At 44.1% G+C, this 19,777-nt stretch overlaps 1 protein-coding gene across 3 annotated transcripts in view; it reads right to left on the bottom strand.

Annotated features, from left to right (window-relative positions):
• Positions 1–1,207: 1,207 nt before the first annotated feature.
• Positions 1,208–19,777, bottom strand: part of LOC115156774 (roquin-1) — a 38,075-nt gene continuing 19,505 nt past the window's right edge. The window contains exons 8-20 of one of the 3 annotated variants that reach the window (XM_029704449.1): positions 16,817–16,935; positions 14,698–14,810; positions 14,172–14,414; positions 13,735–13,955; positions 13,115–13,557; positions 12,555–12,698; positions 11,951–12,106; positions 11,162–11,387; positions 10,445–10,535; positions 10,227–10,323; positions 9,819–9,977; positions 4,132–4,241; positions 1,208–1,993 (exon numbers count right to left, since the gene is read on the bottom strand). In XM_029704449.1, coding sequence (XP_029560309.1) covers positions 1,834–1,993; positions 4,132–4,241; positions 9,819–9,977; positions 10,227–10,323; positions 10,445–10,535; positions 11,162–11,387; positions 11,951–12,106; positions 12,555–12,698; positions 13,115–13,557; positions 13,735–13,955; positions 14,172–14,414; positions 14,698–14,810; positions 16,817–16,935 — 2,282 coding nt within the window. In that variant the 3' untranslated portion in view covers positions 1,208–1,833. Of the gene's footprint in view, positions 1,994–4,131; positions 4,242–9,818; positions 9,978–10,226; positions 10,324–10,444; positions 10,539–11,161; positions 11,388–11,950; positions 12,107–12,554; positions 12,699–13,114; positions 13,558–13,734; positions 13,956–14,171; positions 14,415–14,697; positions 14,811–16,816; positions 16,936–19,777 lie in introns of all 3 variants that reach the window. The other 2 variants (XM_029704448.1, XM_029704450.1) reach the window with 2 other exon arrangements.

Here is a 19,777-nt window from a genome sequence, read left to right as displayed (position 1 = left end):
AAATGAACTAATAGTACACGGTTAAAAACAAAAAAGGGATAGGAGGACTTTTTTTTAAGCCTGTAGAATGACAATTATTTAAGACACTTCGCTACTCTTTAACTGTTGACATTGACGCACAAACCATTGAAAGGACTGTTTGGCAGACTACAGACACCTTTTACACACGTATTAAGAACAAGAGGACCAAAAATTTGCATATTAAACCATTTTACTTCCCCTCCAATTACGGACTAGCGTTCAGGCAGGCCACACCCCCTTAATCGCGATTTACCCTAGCAAAAAAACAAACAAGGGAACGCAACTTCATAGAAGTTAAGGAGAACCAATGACAAGATAATCCCAATGGGGAGGCCTTTTCAATGACCAGATAAGGAGCTCTGAGGAAGATGAGGAACAAAAATACTAATCACCCCATATGATTAAATTCACACTGGGAGGGGATTCAATCTCTCTCGCAACATGGAAAATGTTCTTCCTGCAGTGTGAAAATTAATGTTGTGTTACACTCCCTGGAATTTGCATATCCACACTGCAAGTTCTATTGAATTCCAGCCCATCAAAGTACAAACAAGACATTTCCGCAGCAAGTCACACCACATCCCACGAGAAGCACATAGTATGTTCCCTTATAGAAAACATGAGAAAAGCTCATTATCAAAAAGATACATTTTGCAATCTTTAAAACAGAATGCTTTGGTTAATAAGATACTGCTTTTCAAGTATGAAACAGACATATGATGTATTCATAAAATGCACTAATAAAAATCAGACTTCTCATGGCGGGTTAAAAACGGCATGCGGCTTAAAGCGACATAGTCTTGTTTGGCTCTGAGGGTTGACTGAGCGTTGGCGGAACGTTTTCACTCCCCCCCCCCCAATCTGGTCAACCACGTTTTACGATTCTGGGGGTGGCGTATTCCTGAACACTAGCCTTTATTACTGAACGCCAACAGAATGGTTACTACACTGACTAACCGTTAGTTAGCTGTCAAAGGTATCAGAAAGAAACAACGTGTCATACCGGGGCGGCAGGTAGCCTAGTGGTTAGAGCGTTGGGCCAGTAACCGAAAGGTTGCTAGATCGAATTCCCGAGCTGATGAGTTACAAAAAAAAAAAAAAAAAAACGTCTTTCTGCCCCTGAACAAGGCAGTTAACCCACTGTTCCTAGGCCGTCATTGTAAATAAGAATTTGTTCTTAACTGACTTGCCTTATAAAATATCAGGCTATAATGCATTATAAACAGACACTTACATGATACTTATGACAGCTGACATAAACTACGTCGTAAAACACCAAGACTTTTGTTAGCTATGTAGTACATAAGACCAAAACGACCATAACTTGAGTTAGGATTCGATACTAAATTGGTTACGAAATTGAACGTTTACATTTCACAGCCTTAAAACCATCTTTGGGGGTATTAAGGTCCCTGCAAGTTGCTTACCCTGGTAATGTGCACAAAAATAGAGGGGGAGAATTGAGAAATACTCCACCCTTCGATCCACTACGTGTCTTGGTATGTGATATCTATGTAGGAGGGATAGCCTTCTTTGAACAATTATCATCATAATCTGCTTTTTTTGACATATTTACTTTGAGTCTTGTTTTATAATCCCAGTAAAAAAAAAACACAAGAGAAATAAATGTCAAATGGTTTCCAGGTGATCAAAGTCATAAAAAAAAAAATGCTCATTCACAGAACAAAAAGAAAGAAAATTCATATCACGGCAGATACTGCTCATCTTCTAAATAAAACAAGTATGTGTGTGCATGCTTTAGAACAAAGGCTCTGAGTGTGTGTTTGTTGTGTGTGTCGCAGTGTGTATGGTCTAGGAGCAGGAATGGACCACACCGTTCTTCTGCAGATCGGAGCCCCCGGGCCCTGGCTCAGAACACAGGCTAAGCGATGACGCCTTAGTGGTCAGTGATAGCATGGCTCCGCCCACACCGCCGTCCTGCCCTAGACCGCTGGAGCCATTCGACACCTCACTAGAGACGGGGAGAAAGACGGAGAGAGAGAGACGAAACAGAGAGGATTAAGATCATACGGTTGAAGTCAGAAGTTTACATACACTTAGGTTGGAGTCATTAAACCTTTTTCAACCACTCCACACATTTCTTGTTAACACACTATACTTTTGGCAAGTCGGTTAGGACATCTACTTTGTGCAAGACAAGTATTTTTTCTAACAATTGTTTAAAGACAGATTATTTCACTGTATCACAATTCCAGGGGTCAGAAGTTTACATACACTAAATTGACTGTCCCTTTAAACAGCTTGGAAAATTCCAGAAAATTATGTCATGGCTTTAGAAGTTTCTGATAGGCTAATTGACATCATTTGAGTCAATTGGAGGTGTACCTGTGGATGAATTTCAAGGCCTACCTCCAAACCAAGTGCCTCTTTGCTTGACATCATGGGCAAATCAAAAGAAATCAGCCAAGACCTCAGAAAAAACATTGTCTGGTTCATCCTTGGGAGCAATTTCAAAACGCCTGAAGGTACCACGTTCATCTCAAACAATAGTACTGTGGCGTAAAGCAGGTCAGCCACCAGGGGGAGACTCGTCGAGGCCTGGTGACAGACGGAGTACACATCACGAGGCGATGGCGCCATCTACTGGACGTGCCAGGTCGACAGGCTCTCTGGCCAGGACTAATTGGGAGCTGGTGAGTAATCAAGGGCTGATTGCTCACCAGCTGTGCAAGAACCATAAAGCTGCCAGAAGGGCAGCACACAAAGGAGAGCAGGGGGAGGAGAGGACTCCCGTATAGTTGGGGACGGTTACAGAGGTATGAGGAGGGAGTTCAGCTTTTGTGCCCGACAGGATACAGCAAGACCCGGAGCCCAGAAGACGGTATCGCGGAGAGGGTCTCATGGGGGAGACCTATCCTTTTCTTTTTTGATTTATTAATTAAACAACCTTGAAACCGAGCTAGTCACACTCTGTCCGTGTCTGATCTGTGTAAACGTCTTGACCAAACCCCCTTGTCTGTCAAAAGTACACAAGTATAAACACCATGGGACCACGCAGCCGTCATACCGCTCAGGAAGGAGACGCCTTCTGTCTCCTAGAGATGAACGTACTTTGGTGCAAAAAGTGCAAAGCAATCCCAGAACAACAGCAAAGGACCTTGTGAAGATGCTGGAGGAAACGGGTTCAAAAGTATCTATATCCACAGTAAAACAAGTCCTTTAGCGACATAACCTGAAAGACTGCTCAGCAAGGAAGAAGCCACTGCTCCAAAACCACCATAAAAAAAGCCAGACAACAGTTTGCACCTGCACATCGGGACAAAGATTGTAATTTTTGGAGAAATGTCCTCTAGTTTGATTAAACAAAAATAGAACTGTTTGGCCATAATGACCATCGTTATGTTTGGAGGAAAAAAGGGGATACTTGCAAGCCGAAGAACACCATCCCAACCGTGAAGCACGGGGGTGGCAGCATCATGTTGTGGGAGTGCTCTGCTGCATGAGGGACTGGTGCACTTCACAAAATAGATGGCATCATGAGGAAGAAAAATGATGTGGATATATTGAAGCAACATCTCAAGACATCAGTCAGGAAGTTAAAGCTTGGTTGCAAATGGGTCTTCCAAATGGACAATGACCCCAAGCATACTTCCAAAGTTATGGAAAAAGGACAACAAAGTCAAGGTATTGGAGTGGCCATCACAAAGCCTTGACTTCAATTCTCTAGAAAATTTGTGGGCAGTACTGAAAAAGCGTGTGTGAGCAAGGAGGCCTACAAACCTGACTCAGTTACACCAGTTCTGTCAGGAGAAATGGGCCAAAATTCACCCAACTTATTGTGGGAAGCTTGTGGAAGGCTACCTGAAATGTTTGACCCAAGTTAAACAATTTAAAGGCAATGCTACCAAATACACTCAATTAGTATGTAAACTTCTGACCCACTGGGAATGTGATGAAAGAAATAAAAGCTGATCCTAACTGACCTAAGACAGGGAAGTTTTACTAGGATTAAATGTCAGGTATTGTGAAAAACTGAATTTAAATGTATTTGGCTAAGGTGTATGTAAACTTCCGACGTGGTATTATCCATCAGCATGTCAACTGTCTTTATACACGTGTTCTACTATTGAGTTGTGTGTCTCCACTCACCCCAGGGCCAGAGCAATCTCCTCCAGCTGGGCCTTGTGGTCCTGCTGGCCATTCTCTGCAGTCTTCGTCTTGTACAGGACCTCATGAGCCACCTGGCTGTCCTGTAGAGACTACATCAATACACTGTCAACTCACATGTCATGGGGCGGGTGTCTGTGCACACAAGTACATGTGATGTGAATGTATGGTAATGTTTTTAAAATTCTATAACTGCCTTAATGTTGCTGGACCCCAGGAAGAGTAGCTGCTGCCTTGGCAGTAGCTAATGGGGATCCATAATAAAATACAAACACATGAACACAAACCAGCTATAATACCAGATGACAACATCAATGGCGCCGGAGGAGATGGCTGCCGTTTCACGATCCCCTAACCAATTGTGCATGGTTTTTTGCGTTATTTGTAACTTGTTTTGTACATAATGTTTCTGCCACGGTATCTAATGACCGAAAAGAGCTTCTAGATATCAAGACAGCGATTTCTCACCCTGTACTGGAGGAAAACTTTCTTTAACGAGTCTGATGGGAAGAATTTACTTCAGACCCCGACAAGGCCCTCATCATTCGCAGGAGAAAGAGACATCGGGGACAAAGGTCTGGGTGCCTTGTAAGAATCCGATGACGAGCAGGTAATCTCCCTTTACCATTACTCCTATTAGCCAACGTACAATCAATAGAAAATAAAACTAAAATCACGTATATCCTACCAACGGGACATTAAAAACAGTAATATCTTATGTTGTTTCACTGAGTCGTGGCTGAATGACGACATGAATATCATACAGCTGGCGGGTTTTAAGCTTTTTCGGCAGGATAGAACAGCAGCCTCTAGTAAGACAAGGGGTGGCAGTGTATGTATATTTGCAAACAACAGCTGGTGCACGAAATCTAAAGAAGTCTCGGTTTTGCTCACCTGAAGTAGAGTATCTCATGATCAGCTGTAGACCACACTATTTACCAAGAGAATTTTCATCTATATTCTTCGTAGCTGTCTATTTACCACCACAAACTGATGCTGGCACTGATATCGCACTCGATGAGCTCTATACGGCCATAAGCAAACAGGAAAACACTCATCCAGAGGCGGCGCTCCTAGTGGCCGGGGACTTTAATGCAGGGAAACTTAAATCTGTTTTACCTCATTTCTATCAGCATGTTAAATGTGCAACCAGAGGGAAAAACTTTAGACCACCTTTACTCCACACACCAACATGCAAAGCTCTCCCTCACCCTCCATTTGGCAAATCTGACCATAATTCTATCCTCCTGATTCCTGCTTACAAGCAAAAACTAAAGCAGGAAGCACCAGTGACTTGGTCAATAAGAAAGTGGTCAGATGAAGCAGATGCTAAGCTACAGGACTGTTTTGCTAGCACAGACTGGAACATGTTCCGGGATTCTTCTGATGGAATTGAGGAGTACACCACATCTGTCACTGGCTTCATCAATAAGTGCATCGAGGACGTTGTCTGGGTGCGCGTACATACCCCAACCAGAAGCCATGGATTACAGGTAACATCCACACTTAGCTAAAGGGTAGAGCTGCCGCTTTCAAGGAGCGGGACTCTAACCCGGAATCTTATAAGAAATCCCTCTATGCCCTCCGAAGAAGCATCAAACAGGCAAAGCGTCAATACAGGACTAAGACTACACCGGCTCCGACGCTCATCAGATGTGGCAGGTCTTGCAAACTCTTACAGACTACGAAGGGAAGCAGAGCCGCGAGCTGCCCAGTGACACAAGCCTACCAGACGAGCTAAATTACTTCTATGCTCGCTTCGAGGCAAGTAACACTGAAACATGCACGAGAGCATCAGCTGTTCTGGAAGACTGTGATCACGCTCTCCGTAGCCGATATGAGTAAGACCTTTAAACAGGTCAACATTCACAAGGCCGCAGGGCCAGACGGATTACCAGGACGTATACTCCGAGCATGCACTGACCAACTGGCAAGTGTCTTCACTGACATTGTCAACCTGTCCCTGACTGTAATACCAACATGTTTCAAGCAGACCACCATAGTCCCTGTGCCCAAGAACACTAAGGTAACCTGCCTAAATGACTACCGACCCGTAGCACTCACGTCTGTAGCCATGAAGTGCTTTGAAAGGCTGGTCATGGCTCATAACACCATTATCCCAGAAACCCTAGACCCACTCTAATTTGCATACCGCCCAAACAGATCCACAGATGAAGCAATCTCTATTGCCCTTTCCCACCTGGACAAAAGGAACACCTATGCGAGAATGTTATTCATTGACTACAGCTCAGCATTCAACACCATAGTGCCCTCAAATCTCATCACTAAGCTAAGGACCCTGGGATTAAACACCTCCCTCTGCAACTGGATCCTGGACTTCCTGACAAGCCGCCTCCAGGTGGTAAGGGTAGGTAACAACACATCCGCCACGCTGATCCTCAACATGGGGGCCGCTCAGGGGTTCATGCTCAGTTCCCCCCTATACTCTCTGTTCACTCACAACTGCATGTCCAGGCACGACTCCAACACCATCATCAAGTTTGCCGATGACAACAGCGGTAGGCCTGATCACCGACAACAATGAGACAGCCTATAGGGAGGTGGTCAGAGACCTGGCCGTGTGGTGCCAGGATAACAATCTCTCCCTCAACGTAATCAAGACCAAGGCGATGATTGTGAACTACAGGAAAAGGAGGACCGAGCACGACCCCATTCTCATCAACGGGCTGTAGTGGAGCAGGTTGAGAACTTCAAGTTCCTTGGTGTCTACATCACCAACAAACTATCATGGTCCAAACTAGAGGTTGACCGATTAATTGGAATGGCCGATTAATTGGGGCCGATTTCAAGTTTTCATAACAATTGGTAATCGGTATTTTTGGACACCGCTTTTTTTTTTTTAGACCTTTATTTAACTAGGCAGGTCAGATTAAGAACACATTCTTATTTTCAATGACGACCTAGGAACGGGGGTTAACTGCCTTGTTCAGAGGCAGAACAACAGATTTTACTTTGTCACCTCGGGGATTCATGCTCTACCCCTGTGGCTCAGTTGGTAGAGCATGGTGTTTGCAACGCCAGCATGGTGTGTGCAACGCCAGAGTTGTGGGTTCGATTCCCACGGGGGGCCAGTACAAAAAATGTTTATGAAATGTATGTATTCACTACTGTAAGTCGCTCTGGATAAGAGCGTCTGCTAAATGACTAAAATGTAAATGTAAAAAAATGTTTTTGCAACCTTCCGGTTACTAGTCCAACGCTCTAACCACCTGCCTTACATTGCACTACACGAGGAGCCTGCGTGGCAGGCTGACTACCTGTTACGCGTGGGCAGCAAGAAGCCAAGGTAAGTTGCTAGCTAGCATTAAACTTATCTTATAAAAAACTATCAATCTTAACATAATCACTAGTTAACTACACATGGTTGATGATATTACTAGTTTATCTAACGTGTCCTGCGTTGCATATAATCGATGCGGTGCCTGCTAATTTCTCATTGAATCACAGCCTACTTCGACAAACAGGTGATGATTTAACAAGCGCATTTGCGAAAAAAGCACTGTCGTTGCACCAATGTACCTAATCATAAACATCAATGCCTTTCTTTAAAATCAATACACAAGTATATATTTTTAAACCTGCATATTTAGTTAATATTGCCTGCTAACATGAATTTCTTATAACTAGGGAAGTTGTGTCACTTCTCTTGCGTTCCGTGCAAGTAGTCAGGGTATATACAGCCGTTTTGGCCGCCTGGCTCATTGCGAACTGAGTGAAGTCCATTTATTCCTAACAAAGGCCGTAATTAATTTGGCCAGAATTGTACATAATTATGACATAACATTGAAGGTTGTGCAATGTAGCAGGAATATTTAGACTTAGGGATGCCACCCGTTAGATAAAATACGGAACGGTTCCGTATTTCACTGAAATAAACGTTTCGTTTTCGAAATGAGTTTCCGGATTCGACCATATTAATGACCAAAAGCTCGTATTTCTGTGTGTTATGTTATAATGAAGTTTATGATTTGATAGAGCAGTCTGACTGAGCGATGGTAGGCAGCAGCATGCGCGTAAGCATTCATTCAAACAGCACCTTTGTGCGTTTGCCAGCAGCTCTTCGCAATTCTTCAAGCATTGCGCTGTTTATGACTTCAAGCCTATCAACCCCCGAGATTAGGCTGGTGTAACCTATGTGAAATGGCTAGCTAGTTAGCGGGGTGCGCGCTAATAGCGTTTCAAACGTCACTCGCTCTGAGACTTGGAGTATTTGTTCCCCTTGCTCTACATGGGTAACGCTGCTTCGAGGGTGGCTGTTGTCGATGTGTTCCTGGTTCGAGCCCAGGTAGGAGCGAGGAGAGAGACGGAAGCTATACTGTTACACTGGCAATACTAAAGTGCCTATAAGAACATCCAATAGTCAAAGGTATATGAAATACAAATCGTATAGAGAGAAATAGTCCTATAATAACTACAACCTAAAACTTCTTACCTGGGAATATTGAAGACTCATGTTGAAAGGAACTACCAGCTTTCATATGTTCTCATGTTCTGAGCAAGGAACTTAAACGTTAGCTTTATTACATGGCACATATTGCACTTTTACTTTCTCCTCCAACACTTTGTTTTTGCATTATTTAAACCAAATTGAACATGTCACATTATTTATTTGAGGCTAATTTGATTTTATTGATGTATTATATTAAGTTAAAATAAGTGTTCATTCAGTATTGTTGTAATTGTCATTATTACAAAAAATAAATACATTTAAAAAAAAATAATCGCCCGATTAATCGGTATCGCCATTTTTTTTGGTCCTCCAATAATCGGTATCGGCGTTGAAAAATCATAGTTGGTCGACCTCTAGTCCAAACACCAAGACAGTTGTGAAGAGGACACAACAATGCCTATTCCCCCTCAGGAGACTGAATTTTTTTTAGCATGGGTCCTCAAAAGGTTTTCCAGCTGCACCATCGAGAGCATCCTGACTGGTTGCATCAATGCCTGGTATGGCAACTGCTCGGCCTCCGACCGCAAGGCACTACAGAGGGTAGTGCGTACGGCCCGGTACATTACTGGGGCTAAGCTGCCTGCCATCCAGGACCTCTACACCAGGTGGTGTCAGAGGAAGGCCCTAAAAATTGTCAAAGACTCTAGCCACCGTAGTCAGACTGTTCTCTCTGCTACCGCACAGCAAGCGGTACTGGAGCGCCAAGTCTAGGTCCAAAAGGCTTCTTAACAGCTTCTACCCGCAAGTCATAAGACTCCTGAACAGCTAATCAAAGGGCTACCTAGACTCCTCTTTTACACTGCTGCTACTCCGTTTATTATCTACGCATAGTCACTTTAACTATCTACATGTACATATTACCTCAACTAACCGGTGCTCCTGCACATTGACTCTGTATATAGCCTCGCTAATTGTTATTTTACTGCTGCTGTTAAATTATTTGGTACTTTTATTTATATTTTTTACGTAACACTTATTTTTCTTAAAACTTCTTAAAGCATTGTTGGTTAAGGGCTTGTAAGTAAGCATTTCACTGTAAGGTCTACTCCTGTTGTATTTGGCGCATGTGACAAATAAAATTTGATTTGATATGGCATAAGGCTAGCAATAACTCTATAGGGCGTTGGGAGCAGGGCAGAATGATTGCCCATTGTAATACAGACAACCTACTACTCTCCACTCAATCCATCCCCCTCACCATGTCCATCTCGCGGGTCCTCTTGCCGATCTCCCTCTCCACCTGGTGGAGCTCCATACTGAGCTGTTCGCTGGACACTGGGGCAGCGCTGCCAGAACCCCCCGCTGGACCAGGCCACTTCCCCCCCTGCTGGCCCTGGTTCTGACCTGGCTGGGAGAGCTGGTGGAAGAGGGAGTCAAGGGTTAGTACGGTCAGTTTTTCCCCCTATAATTAACCCCATTCTCTACCAATATTTACAAGCTCGGATGCCCCGCACCCAAAAAAAACACTAGGTTTTTGTCTCAATTTCAATGCAAAATGTTGATGTTGCCAGGCCTGGATTCTGGTTGAGGGTGTCTACACATGAGTTTTACAAGTGTTTGTCCCATCTCTCTCTCTGTGTGTGTGTGTGTGTGTGTGAATACACACCTCCATGCCGTGGATCTGAGACTGTTGGTTGATCTGCTGGTTGACCTGTTGGAGCTCAGTCTTCAGCTGCTCTCTGTCCTGAGTTGGCATAGGCAGCCTGAGAGAGAAGAGAACCGTCCAAATTACTGATAGATATGCATTAGATGGAAGGAGTGAATGAGTGATTGATGGATGGATGAGAGGATAGGTAAACGGATGAGAGGTGTGTTCGGCCGTACCTTTCACTGAAGTGTCCCTGAGAGGAGGAGACAGTTTGGTGGGAGGGGTAGGAGGCTCCGCCCCAGCCTCCGTGGTTCCCATAGGAGTACTCTGCTGTTGGCGGGACAATAACGTGTTAACCACCGATCATGTCTTAGAAACTTGGTTCAACTCTGGGTCCTATTCATTGAGGCATGCAACGGAAAACGTTTTGCAACCGAAAGTGAAATTAAGTGTTCCTTAAAGGGGTAGTTCACCCAAATCACAAAATGACATTTGTTTCCTTACCCTGTAAGCCGTCTATGGACAAGGTATGACAGCAATCAATGCTTTGGTTTAGGTTACCTGGCACAAACCCCATTAAAGTCATTGGACCGATATTAGCATTTTTTGCGCATCATGTTCAAATCATTTTATATGGGACTTAAATGAGCTTCACAAATAATTTGAGACTTTAGAATGATTTGGACATGTGCGAATGCTAAAATGTTAGCATTTGGAACCATACCAGGTAAATAAAACCAAAGCATGGATTGTGGTCATACCTTGTCCATAGACCGCTTATAGGGTAAGGAAACCAATGTGTCATATTGTCATTTGGGTGAACAATCCCTTTAAGTCCAGGTAGTCTAGCCCTGTTTCCTTCTGTTTGGTGCCTAATGAATACACCCCTGATAAAGGTGATGACAGTGAATGGTCAAAGTAAAGTTGCAAGTGCCAAGTGTGAGTAACCTTACCGGCTATGGCCATGTGCTTGGGGTTGGGTCCCTGGGCGGGGCCCAAAACCTGCATGGGGCCTGTCGTCTGGTAGCCTGTCTTGGAGGTGCGTGAGATGGCCCCGAAGCGCGACACAGTGGGCTGGGGGCCGAAAGGGATGATGGGGTCGTCGTCCTTCACCTCTGTCCCCCGCCTGACCTGGGCCTCCATGGAGGGCTCCCCCCGCCTACCTTTACCATCCACATTCTAGAGAGAGGGGGGGCATTTAGAATGGTCATTTAGCAGGCCCCTTATTTAGTCAGTAACAGTAACAGGCCCTTCATTTAACAATAATTTAACAGTCATTCTACAAAGAGACGCGGGAGAGAAAGATAAATAAACAAAAAGGCTGGGTTGAGAAAGAGAGCGTAGGGGCACATTTTAGAATTTAGACATTTATCAGACGCGCTCATCCAGAGTGAAATGCAATAAAACAAAATGGAGAGGGAAAGATGGGGTGAAGGGGGAAAGATGGGGTGAAGAGAAAGTGAGGAAAATGACAGCGAAAGGCCGAGGGGCAATTAACAATTTAACCATTTAACAGATGCTCTCAACCAAAGCCAATTACAATAAGTAATAGGGGAGGAGAGATGGTGAAGTAAGAAGATAAAAGGGAGGAAGACATTAGGAACAATAGAGCTCATGTAACTTATTGTTCTAATCCTCCTCATCAAGCACAACACTGCTCCTGTGACATCTGAACCAGTAACACTTTCAGACACATACCCGTCTCACTAAGACCCACCGGCACTATTCCGACTGTCACTCACCATCATCTCCATGGCACCGGGCGCCATGACATCCTTGGGCTTGGAGTCCTTGGTGCCGATGTAGGAGCCGATGGTGTCACAGGACCAGGGAGAGTACTGGCCTGCGTAGTCGGGCTCCCTGCACTTCCCAAAGGCTTTGGAGCTCTCCTCCCCATACTGTGGAGACAGGCAGGTGTGTTAGAAACTTACTTGTATACCTATGCTAACTAGGAAACAGCATTTAAACATGCTAAAACATAGGCATTTTGGAAAAGTGTATATAAGGGCGGAATAATATAAAATATAGAATTTTACTGAAACAGGGTCATCGCTTGATAAATGAGTGTCATAGCTAAAACAGCACCAGAAGCCCTGTTTTGAAACTGTTAGAAATAGACAGTTTCACTTCCCAATTAGATAATGTCATGACATTAAAACTACCAGTGGGGAGCTTTGAAGGCCAACACTAGTCACTTAACAGTTTGTTTCTGGACCAGGCAGAACTCTGACTTTAGTGTGTTGACCCTTAGTGACATTCTGTGTGTGTGTGTGTGTGTGTGTGTGTGTGTGTGTGTGTGTGTGTGTGTGTGTGTGTGTGTGTGTGTGTGTGTGTGTGTGGTCTCACCTCTGGGGGGTAGTCGCTGGGGAAGGTGTGGGGGAGGGTGGGCGAGGGAGCGATGACCTTCCTCTCCTCCAGCTGGGCCATCAGCTCCTTACGGCGGTGGTGCAAGTAGTCTAGGCTGGGCTGGGAGGAGCGCCCGTACGGCTCCTAACAAACCACAGGACAACATTTCTAATGATTAGTTACAATTAAATAGAGTGTACACCAATGGTGCAGGTCGTCCAGACTGGGCTGGGAGGAGTGGCCATACTGCTTCTAGTTAACTCACCTCGGGACACAGTTCATGAGACAACTATTCAATATTAAATACATCGGACTTCTGGCCAACTTCTAACGACACAAATGTATAACTCAAGGGAGATGCAGCTCATATCTTATGAGTCATAAGACAACCGCATAGTAGTCAGTGTGTATGTTCACCAACCTGGACAGTTACAGGGTTTGCTAGCTTTTTGCTGAGCCCAGTGGCAACACAGCCGGATTCAACTGATCAACTGTTCATCAAGACCTTGGACTGGTTGAATAAGGTTTTACTACTGGTCCGGGCCAAAAAGCCAATCTACCTTGTAACTCTCCGGGACCAGGGTTCCTGACCACTGTGGAGGAACCAAACTCACTCTGACGTAGGACCTCAAGGGTTGGGGCTGGGCCCCCGGTGGGTAGAATCCCTCTGGGGGGTACCTCTCCCTGGCAGCCTGCTCCTGGTGGTAAGGGGGCCCTTCCAGGGGCGCGGGGCTCATCCGGACCATGTCGTCCCTCTGCGAGGGGTAGGGCTGGGGGGGAGGAGGGGGGCTAGAGTAAGGGCCGTGGCGGCCCCGGGTGTCATAGTGGGATGGGGGAGGGTAGGAAAAGGGAGGGCCCGAGTGGGGGGCCGGGTAAGGGCGATCGGGTGGGCCGTAGTCGGGGTAAGGGTCCTGGTAGGGGGGTCCGGCGGGCTCGCTGGGAGGAGGGGGGTTGCGGATGTAGCGCTGGGGGGCGTACTGGGGGGGCTGCTGGTAGGGGTAACCTGTGAGGCGAGGGGGAAATGACATGTTGATTTTCTTCACACTTTTTTCTTCATATTGGTCATTCAACAATATAGGTTCAAAACACAATCAATGAAAGCATTGAAATAAGTGAAAGTAAAAACACGTCAGAAACGAATCAGATGTTTCAGCACAAAACAAGCGTTGAGCAGCCTCACCTTGGGGGTATTGCGAGGGCTCGTACTGCGAGGCGGAGGGCGGGGGGCGAGAGTCGGAGTAGTACATCTCAGGTTGCTGCTGCTGTGGGTACATCTGAGGCCCCCGGGGCACCACGCCACTGGGCATCTGCTTGGGCATGGACATGTGGTCTCCTGGGCCCCTGGAGTAGCCCATTGCATGGGGTGGCTGGGGGTACCCTTGTTTGGGCCCCAAGTCCAGACTGAGGGTAGAAAAACAGAGTGAGAGTTCTGGATACAATGTTACATAAATCAATCAAGTTTTTGCGTCAATGTTAAAAAATTACAAAAAAAAAAAAAAAACAAGTTTGTTTAACGAAAACAATACAGCTAAAACACACATTTTCTTCTGTTACGAAATAGATTAACCAAATAGATATAATTATAAGGTTGGCTGAAAGGCGGTGTTTCCCACTTACGAGTCAGGGGGCGATTCCGGGGAGCTGTTACTCCCGCCGTCCATCTTGGGCTTGCGCAACAGGTCGTAGGTCACAAGTTCGATGCCACGGGCGATGAGCTGGGGCATGGGGGGTACGGCTGAGCCGTTGGTGAGGGGCGAGGGTTTCCGGGTCACCCCCACGTCCAGAGAGAGTCCATCGTCCTGCAACAGGCCAGATGAGCCGGGGAGGCGAGCTACCAAACGCTTGTTCATTTTACGGTACCTACAAACAGAAAATACAGTTATACTTCTGGCCTTGGTGGCTTGCTATAAAACACAAAATACAGTTTTAATTTTACAGTAGCTATAAAACAGAAAAGTCATCCTACCGTAGATTTAAAAATAAAAAATCTACACCAAGGGGAAGAGGTTTTTAAAACGGCGCCATTCTAAGTGATATGTTTAGGTGTATTGATTTAAAATGGGAAAGAGGGCAGAGTGCGCACTACTCCATTTCAATCAAGGGTGGTGGTTGTGAGGTGTTTATATTCCTGAAAGGGACTTACTTCTCCAGCTCCTCCTGAGAGTGGGCGAAGGTACAGCTGGCTCCTCGGGGACAGCCTCCCTTCTGCTTCATGTCCCGACACATGTAAGTCTTGTACTTACTGTGCTGGGGGGGCTGAAGAGAGAGACATTTTACAGTGACCACGTTTCCAGCCACAGTTTTTATTCGACAGCTGTGATGGAAAGTTTCAGTAGAATTTTATACATGCAGACAGATCATTTTTTCGTTCGACATGGTGGGGTCTTTTTGTGTCTGTAAAATTATGTGAGAAATGGCGTCGGAAACGCATTTATGCGCAAATATTGATATAATAACCCTTTTATCGAAATAAACTTGGCGTCACACGATAATATGGTGCGTGGTGCTCCCACTACGACTCGGGAAACCATGCAGTTTACAGGTTTTAAATATTGAGGGTTTTATTCTGGTGACCTGATGATCGATGCTTAACTGACAAATAAAAATATTATTGCGCTTACCCATAATAATCTCATGTAGACTAGCCTACACGCACAGCCTACCTGCACTGTAACTGTGAGCTGTTGGCTAGAGAGCACGTGGCAAGACCAGAGTGGGCACATTTGCTATTTAACACAACAGCTTCTGACATAACTGTCCGTAGAGTTGAAAATGCGATGGGCACACATTGCACTTTAGAATTTTATTCGGTACATGAAAACTTGAAGTGAAAAGGTACATTGTGTGCTCTATTTTCTTTATGCAAATTTTTAATAATTTGCCTGAAAATCTGTCACAAATTGGATGGAAACTTAGTGCCTTCAGAAAGTATTAATACCTCTCGACTTATTCCACATTTTGTGTTACAGCCCAAATTTAAAACGGATTAAAATGATATTATTTGCAGTTTTACTTGTTGCAAACAGAACGTATGTTTTGGAATATTTTTTATTCTGTACAGGCTTCCTTCTTTTCACTCTGTCAATTAGGTTAGTATTGTGGAGCAACTGCAATGTTGTTGATCCATCCTCAGTTTTCTCCTATCACAGTCATTACACTGTTTTAAAATCACCATTGGCCTCACGGTGAAATCCCTGAGTGGTTTCCTTCCTCTCGGGCAACTGAATTAGGAAGGACGCCTTTATCTTTGTAATGACTGAGTGTATTGATACACCATCCAAAGTTAAATTAATAACATTACCATGCTCAAAGGGATATTCAATATCTGATTTTTTTATTTACCGATAGGTGCCCTACACTGCGATGCATTGGAAAACCCGTGTTTCAAATTCTCTGCTCTACAGGATAGAAGATTCTCCCAATGAGCCAATATTGTACTAACTTAGAAAATGTGAAATAATTCTGATATCTGTATCTTATCTTTAAAGTAGATTTTGAAACACCTACGCCATATTAAATCCCTTTTTGACAAAGTCAGTTTTGCCACATATTATTTGAAACATGACAGGGCAATCAATAGTACAATTGGGAAGTACATTACATTTTAGCAACATTTATATTACTCTATACAGTGCCTTCAGAAAGTAGTCACACCCTTTGGCTTGTAATCATTAAGGACTGGGGATCCTAGAGGAAAACCTGGATCAGTCAGTCTGCTTTCCACCAGACAGAGATGAATTCACCTTTCAGCAGGACAATAACCTAAAACACAAGGACAAATCTACACTGGAGTTGCTTACCAAGAAGACAGTGAATGTTCCCGAGTGGCCGAGTACCAATTTTGTCTTAAATCTACTTGAAAATGTATTGCAAGACCTGAAAATGTTTGTCTAGTAATGATCAACAACCAATTTGACAGCGCTCAAATCAAGTTTGGTTTTTCAAATCCATTTTGGAATACACAAACAACAAGGTGACCAAATCGGATGTGTGTTCAGACAGCAGTCATTGGCTGACATGGCTACGCTAGTTGTCATAGTAATGTAGGCTGATTGGCGTTAGTCCTTGTGGTCCCTATCACTCAGAAGTTCAAAATCTGTAACACAACATGTGGAATAAATCAAGGCGTATGAATACTTTCTGAAGGCAATGTATATATTTTTTTCTCTCCGACATGTCCGCAAGCCACTTTGGGTTGTGACCAATAAAGGCTGCTGTAGAGTGAGCAGACATAGCGGGGCAAGGCGTGTACGCTACGGTACCTGTTGTGGGTCGGCTCCCTTTTTGCTGTGGTTCTGGATGAAATCCACCAGGCCGTGGACTACCGTCTTCACTGCCACCAGACCCTTCTCCAGCTGCTCCCACGTGGGAGGGGGGGCGTCTGGAGACCCAGAGGACGGAGGGAGATAGGAGTCAATATTTGGCTTGAAGGAGTATAACACAGCATTACAATAGTGAGGCTGATATCTTAGACATCTTGGTCAGTTATGTCAATGATAAACAATAACTCTAAATATAAAGTATTTATAGGCATTGTGCTCAAAGTGCTTAACAGCCCCAAAAATAAAAATATGCACACAGTGCATTTGGAAAGTATTCACACCCCTGGACTTTTCCACATTTTGTTACAGTTTTATTCTAAAATGTATTAAATAGTCCCCCCCCCCAAATCTACAAACAAGACCCCATTATGACAAAGCGAAAACAAGTTAACATTTTTTGCAAATGTATAAAATATTAAAAACTGAAATGTCACATTTACATAAGTACTCAGACCCTTTACTCGGTACTTCGTTGAAGCACCTTTGGCAGTGATTACAGCCTTGAGTCTTCTTGGGTATGACGCTACAAGCTTCGCACACCTGTATTTGGGGAGTTTCTCCCATTCCTCTCTGCAGATCCTCTCAAGCTCTGTCAGGTTGGATGGGGAGCGTCACTGCACAGATATTTTCAGGTCTCTCCAGAGAGGTTAGATTGGGTTCAAGTCCGGGCTCTGGCTGGGCCACTCAAGGATATTCAGAGACTTTTCCCGAAGCCACTCCTGCGTTGTCTTGGCTGTGTGCTTTGGGTCGTTGTCCTGTTGGAAGGTGAACCTTCGCCCCCATTCTGAGGTCCTGGAGCAGGTTTCCATCAAGGATCTCTGTACTTTGCTCCTTTCACCTTTGCCTCAATCCTGACTAGTCTCCCAGTCCCTGCCGCTGAAAAACATCCCCACAGCCTGATGCTGCCACCACCATGCTTCACTGTAAGGATGATGCCAGGTTTCCTCCAGACATGACACTTGGCATTCAGGCCAAACCAATCTTGGTTTCATCAGACCAGAGAATCTTGTTTCTCATGGTCTGAGAGTCTTCAGGTGCCTTTTGGCAAACTCCAAGCGGGCTGTCATGTGCCTTTCACTGAGGAGTAGCTTCCATCTGGCCACTCTACCATAAAGGCCTGATTGGCGGAGAGCTGCAGAACACTGATCTTGGGGACCTTTCAATGCTGCAGAATTTTTTTGGTACCCTTCCCCAGATCTGTGCCTCGACACAATCCTGTCTCGGAGCGCTACGGACAATTCCGTCGACCTCATGGCTTGGGTTTTGCTCTGACATGCACTGTCAACTGTGTGTCCTTATATAGACAGGTGTGTGCCTTTCCAAATCATGTCCAATCAATTGAATTTACCACAGGTGGACTCCAATCAAGAAGTAGAAACATCTCAAGGATGATCAATGGAAACAGGATGCTCCCTAAGCTCAATTTCGAGTCTCATAGGAAAGGGTCTGAATACTTATGTAAATAAGGTATCAGTTTTAAATTTGTAATATATTTGCAAACAGTTCTAGAAACCTGTTTTGACTTTGTCATTATGGAGTATTGTGTGTAGATTGCTGAGGGGGAAAAAATATTTAATACATTTTAGAATAAGGCTGTAATGTAACAAAATGTAGAAAAAGAAAAGGGTCTGAATACTTTCCAAACGAACTGTATATAAACTATATATACAAAAATGTGTGGACCTCTTCAAAATTAGTGGATTCGGCTATTTAAGTCACATTAGTTGCTGACAGGTGTATAAAATTGAGCACACAGTTATGCAATCTCCATAGACAAACATTGGCAGTAGAATGGCCTTACTGAGGAGCTCAGTGACTTTCAACATGGCACCGTCAAATTTTCCGGATTGACTGACCTTCATGTCTTAAAGTAATGGACTGTAATTTCTCTTTGCTTATTTGACTTTTCTTGCCATAATATGGACTTGGTCTTTTACCCATGTTCTGTATACCACCCCTACCTTGTCACAAAACAACTGATTGGCTCAAACACATTAAAGAAAGAAATTCCACAAATTAATTTAACAAGGCACAACTGCTAATTGAAATGCATTCCAGGTGACTACCTCATGAAGCTGGTTGAGAGAATGCCAAGAGTGTGCAAAGCGGTTATCAAGGCAAAGGGTGGCTACTTTGAAGAATCTCAAATGTATCTTGATTTGTTTAACCCTTTTTTTTGGTTACTACATGATTCCATGTGTGTTATTTCATAGTTTTGATGTCTTTATTATTCTACAATGTAGAAAATAGTGAAAAGAAAAGAAAAACCCTGGAATGAGTAGGTGTGTCCAAACTTTTGACCGGTACTGTACATTATTAATATTTAATTCAGTGATTTAAATGACGACCCCCAGCCTATTGCAGCAGGCTATTGGGAAACACAAGCACTTCTTACTGCGAAATTGCCTCGCAACTCATGAATAAATTAGTCTTAATTTGAACTAAGCAAGCTGCTAAATCGTTCAGTTTACATCTTGCCAACATCTTGTCTAGGCTACTGTAAACTATCTGAAATTAGATGTAGGCCTATCAGGGGCTATAGGCTACCTGCCTTTATCTAAGCAAACTATGGCTAAATGTAATTACAATAATAAAACCAGATTTTAGTCTGTAGCCTACGCCTATTTGAATGAAAAGTCAATCTCGCCAATGGGCCATTTATAACCGTTTGTAGTCTTATCATCTGGCACACAATTGCCAGAGAATAGACTAATATTAGTTTATGTTCATCCAAGTGTTTCTTGCTCAGAGATTGAGATCCTCTGTCCATCTTTCATCACTCAAACTCTGTCGGATTTATCTATAGTTATGCAAATGCACAAAGAGGGTTGATTTACATTTATAAACCTGGTTCGAGCCCTGAATGCTGATTGGCTGAAAGCCGTGGTATACTTTTTACTG

This window comes from Salmo trutta, chromosome 21 (genome assembly GCF_901001165.1).
Source record: "Salmo trutta chromosome 21, fSalTru1.1, whole genome shotgun sequence".
Lineage (NCBI taxonomy): Eukaryota > Metazoa > Chordata > Actinopteri > Salmoniformes > Salmonidae > Salmo > Salmo trutta.
Note: the sequence above shows the minus strand (reverse complement) of the source record. Positions and strands in the feature narration are given on the sequence as shown.